The sequence below is a fragment of the Propithecus coquereli genome, unplaced genomic scaffold (assembly GCF_000956105.1).
Source record: "Propithecus coquereli isolate 6110/MARCELLA unplaced genomic scaffold, Pcoq_1.0 Scaffold32, whole genome shotgun sequence".
In the NCBI taxonomy this organism is placed as follows: domain Eukaryota; kingdom Metazoa; phylum Chordata; class Mammalia; order Primates; family Indriidae; genus Propithecus; species Propithecus coquereli.
The window spans coordinates 3,463,893-3,469,035 of NW_012148841.1; the positions used below are offsets into that span (position 1 = coordinate 3,463,893).

Here is a 5,143-nt window from a genome sequence, read left to right on the forward strand (position 1 = left end):
AAATCCTGGCTGAGCTCAAGCAATCCTCCCACCTCAGACTCCAAGTAGCTGGGACTAGAGGTACATGCCACCAGACCTGGCTAATTATTAAAATTTTTTTGTAGCAATGGGGTCTCACTATGTTGCCCAGGCTAGTCTTGAACTCCTGGCCTCAAGTAATCCTTCTGCCTCAGCCTCCCAAAGTGCTGGGATTATAGGCCTAAACCACCATGCCAGGCTCATTTACTTTTAATAACAAATCTGGATGCAGATAACATGTCATTTAGAGGGATTAATTGATAGCAGTCTTATGAAATAAAATAGTACTAGGATTATAAGGCCTTTAGAAGAATCTACTGCAAACTAAAATTAAGAATAGAAAAATCACCTCAGGATTCAAGTAGCTTTTACTATTTAGAAACCCATACATTGACCTATCTAATGAAATTCCAAAAATTAGGTTTCAAAATACCCTATATCACCCATATTATAATGACACCTATATACTAAACCTACTGCAAACATTTAATATTTTCTTGACTAATTCAATTTTATGTTATTCATTTTAAAAGGGTATTCTCCATAACATTCCTAATTCTATAATAGAAATTTAGCTTAAAAAAAGCAAAGCCATGTGGCTACTATATTTTCTCTTCGTTTAGTTACACTGCTTAGTGTCTTCCCTTAAGTATGTATTTCCTTACTGAGTTTCTTGAATACTCACTCTATTAAAAAAAAAAAGTCATTCAATGGAGCCAATACTTTTATAAAAGCTTTCTAAAAAGAAAGCAACAGTGAGTTCTATGAGCCAAGCCATAGGTTATAATCCAGAAGCCACTTGGTGTAGAGAGGTTGTCAGATGAGGCAGGGAACAAAGGATTGTAAACATTTAAGGATCCAAAGAGTTATACAGATGCTTATGATCTATGGCCCATAACAGGCATTCTTAATTTCCCTAACCTGACCAAAAAGTGTAAGGACTTTTTCCTCCCAACTGGAACATTTTTTGCTCTTCATTATTAAGAGGATTGAGTAGTAGCCTGATAGTTGGAGAAATAGCCAGATAATCTAAAATGTTAGATTAAGAATAGCTGGTTATCTTAAACTGACTTATCTTAGGGAAAATATATTATAGAATTAACCTCCCTCCTGGAATATAAAATTAAATACCCCTCTCCTCAAGAATTAATATTCTCAAATTCATTCCCCCAAAAGTTAAAGGCAGGGTTGCCATGAATTCTTACACGTCCAAATGACTCTTTTGCAAAACCTAATTGAGCTTTGAATGTTACTTGAATAAATGAAAGATTTCTATAGAGCAAGTTAAAGTAGATGCATCTATACTTAGTACTTTCATTTTCACAGACTGAACAACATCAGTAATCATTTAGTCTTACATAATATTTATAATGAGGTAATCTGCTATAAAACATAATTTGATTAAAACGTCTAGTAAATGTGTATTAATGTTACCTTACTATAATGTAAGAGTGCTAGCTTCCTGTCAGTAGCTATAAAAAACATAATTTCATGATATGACAGATAGTGGTGCAAACGTGAAAACTGATGCTCCTCCGGAATGGAAACGGGATTGAGTTTTTCATCAATTCTAAAACATACTTTAATCTATATTGTAACAGCTCTGAAACTAGTATATATCTTACCATCAATGGCTTCTTACAAATGACATTTTCCCTTAAAAGTGGAAATGATTGTCCATTCTTAATGTATATGAAATAAGTGTCTTAGAATTGATAGTATCTTAGATCAATAAGACCCTATATATGCGTATCTATATACATTTTAAAAATCTCACATCAATGTTTATCAGGTATCAAAATTGCTTGGTCACTATTTCAGGAAAATTGGTTAAAAGAAAATATTAGTATATTGACTTTAAGAAGTAGAGTATGATGGGCATCTATGAGACTATATGCTCTAGCTGGTGAATAATAAAGAGTATGGATAGCTTTCCATCATATGAATACCATTTTCAAATAGATGATCTCATGTTTTAATGTAATATTACTCTAACTAGTATGTCAACCAGATGAGATTGTATCAATTTAAAAGGCCTCAGTCTCAAACATACATACGTTAAGGCCAGGAGAAATTCAGGATTACTTTCCTATTAATGCAGAAATAAAACCTTATTTAACATTAAACAAAAAATATAGTATTTCTATGTTTGGAAAATTCTTTTGTACCTGCAATGAATACAAATAGGCACATCTTCATGTTCCTGATATTTCCTCATTAAGCTTATCATGTCCAGAATAGAATCAAATGATGAAGGAACATCATGGTCTGGCCAGTTCACATAATGAAACTGATACAGCCTACGAGATTCCTTCAAGAAAAACAGAAATTCGACAATTATGAAAATACATTTGCAAATTTTAAAGCTGCATATCTCAATTACCATTTCTAAGATATCTCTGTGTGGTATTTAGCATTGCTTACAAAGAAAAAGAAAGAAAAACCAAATAAATAATAGCCTACACTTTGTGATTGCTTACCGCATGTCAAGCATGATTTAAGGGCTTCACATGTAATAATATATTGAATCCTCATGAGGAAAGTACTGTTAATATTATCTATCCTCATTTTATAGATAAGAAAATTAAGACAGAGAGACAAAATGACTTGCCTATAGTTTCATAGGAAGTGACAAATGTGGAATCTAAACCTAGCAGTCTTGCTTCTAGAATGTACACTTTAATCATTACACTATATATACTATTTAACTAATCCACATGATTAAACGGATGAGCAATATCCCATAAGCATTATGTTAGAATCTATTGTAATTTGGCTAATAGACTATTAAACTGAAAAAGAACTTAGAAACAAACTTGCCCAATCCACTTGTCTTATTATAGATCAGTGGTTCTCAAAGCATGGTCTGGGTACCCCAACTCCTCTGATCCTTTGGAGGGGGGAGGGGAGCCTATGAGTTTTAAATAATTTTCATAATAATACTAAGTGTTACTTGCCTTTTTCTTTAACAGCTAATGGTATGTATGCTTGTGTATTCATGTTTTAAAAAAAATTTTGAATTTAGTAAATACTGAAAGATACAACCCCAAAAAACAAAAGCTTTTTGGGACCCTCCATAAGTTTTAAGAATGTAAAGGAATCTTGATGTCAAAATGTTTTGAGGACAATTATTCTAGGTGTTTAACACAAAGAGCAGTGCTTGGAATCTAGGCAAAACTGTATTCAACTTCTACTTCTGCCATTTATTGAATAACTTTAGGTAAGCTATTTAACTTCTCAAAGCCTCTGTATCTTCATCTATGTGCAATGGAGTTAACAGTATCTGTTATTATGAAGTTAGGAGGACTGAGATGCCTAATATACTACAGAAATTCAATAAAGAACTTATTATTACCATAAATTAAAAAACAGTAACCAAAGCATAATAAATGACTCATCTAAAGGGACATGATTAGTAAAGTCAGGGGGCAGTGAGAGTACTGGAACTATCTATCAACAAGAAGGTAGGAAGTTGTTGGTATGTTTACAAATGCATGAGTGTGGGAAGAATGATATACTTCTTGACCAAGATGAATTACTTATAACGGTTTAAAAATTAAGATATTAAAATAGAGAGATGAGGAAGAAGTTGACAGGCATTCTTTTAATGTCCATCAGATTTTTCTTTGATTCTTTTCTAGAGACATCGTTTTATATAGCTCTGAGACACTGAAATCAAGGACCTCAAGTATAAACAATATGTATCTAAAGGGAGACCTAGCTTTGATGGTGATTTGTCTCTAAAAAATTGTAAAGTAGTAAAAGAGGGTAATAATTATGTAAAAAATGTAATAATCTGCTTACTGCAATAAGGGAAAAATATTTGTAGCAAAGAATGCATAACTATTCCAAACATAGTAAATTTAATTTAGGAATAGTTGTTCTAAAAAGTAATTTATATTACCTTAATATGTATAATAATTTGATAAGCATAAGTCTCAAGATACTGAATAAGACCTAACAACTCTGATGTTCTTCATTATTTTACATAACTAAAAAAAATTTCCTTAACTATGTTAAATAAGATAATATACTATATATCTTCTCCTTGAAAACAATTCTTAAGAGACTGTCGCTAAATGGGAATTACCTACATTTTGAAATTCAAGTAAGAGTGTCCTAATGAAGTAGTCTGTTCTTGCTTGTTCATCCTCCTAAATAAAGAGAAACACTTGTGAGTCAGTGAAAACATTAAAACAAAAACATAGAGATATCAAAACAAACAAAATACTTGTATTGAAAGTCCACAATATAAAATGAACCTTTAAAATTCCAGATGTACTTGATAATTATAAAAACAACCGTTCTAAGTTGTCAGTTGGCTTAAGGTGACAGATATGCTGATTACCCTAATTGGATCATTTTCCATTATACACGTGTCTTGAAATATCACACTGTATCCAATAAATATGCATTATTGTGTCAATTAAAATAATAATAGAGATATCAAAACAAACAAAATACTTGTATTGAAAGTCCACAATATAAAATTAACCTTTAAAATTCCAGATGTACTTGATAATTATAAAAACAACCGTTCTAAGTCGTCAGTTGGCTTAAGGTGACAGATATGCTGATTACCCTGATTGGATCATTTTCCATTATACACGTGTCTTGAAATATCACACTGTATCCAATAAATATGCATTATTGTGTCAATTAAAATAATAATAATAATAATAATAAAAGAGCTAGCAAGCCATGAAAAGACATGGTAGAACCTTGAGTGCATATTACTAAGTGAAAGAAACCAATCTGAAAAGCCTACATACTCTACGATTCCAACTATATAACATTCTGGAAAAGGCAAAACTATGGAGACAGTAAAAAGATCAATGGTTGCCAGGGTCTGGAGAGGTGAGAGGAACGGATAAACAAGTAGAGCACAGAATTTTTAGGGCAATGACAATACTCTGTATGATACTACAAAGTGGATACACATTGTTATACATTTGTCTAAACCCACAGAATGTAAAATACCAATAAACCCTAATGCAAACTACTAAACTCTGGGAAATAAATATGTGTTTATGCAGGTTCATCAACTGTAACAAAGAATGTTGATCATAGGGGAGACTACACGTGTGGGGGCAGGAAGTATATGGGAAATCTCCGTAGCTTCCTG

General features: G+C 32.1%; 1 protein-coding gene across 1 annotated transcript in view; it reads right to left on the minus strand.

Annotated features, from left to right (window-relative positions):
• The window catches only part of PTPN12 (protein tyrosine phosphatase, non-receptor type 12), a 133,997-nt gene that overhangs the window by 32,536 nt on the left and 96,318 nt on the right, over positions 1-5,143 (minus strand). The window contains exons 6-7 of the mRNA XM_012650291.1: positions 4,113-4,172; positions 2,187-2,329 (exon numbers count right to left, since the gene is read on the minus strand). Coding sequence (XP_012505745.1) covers positions 2,187-2,329; positions 4,113-4,172 — 203 coding nt within the window. The remainder of the gene's footprint in view (positions 1-2,186; positions 2,330-4,112; positions 4,173-5,143) is intronic.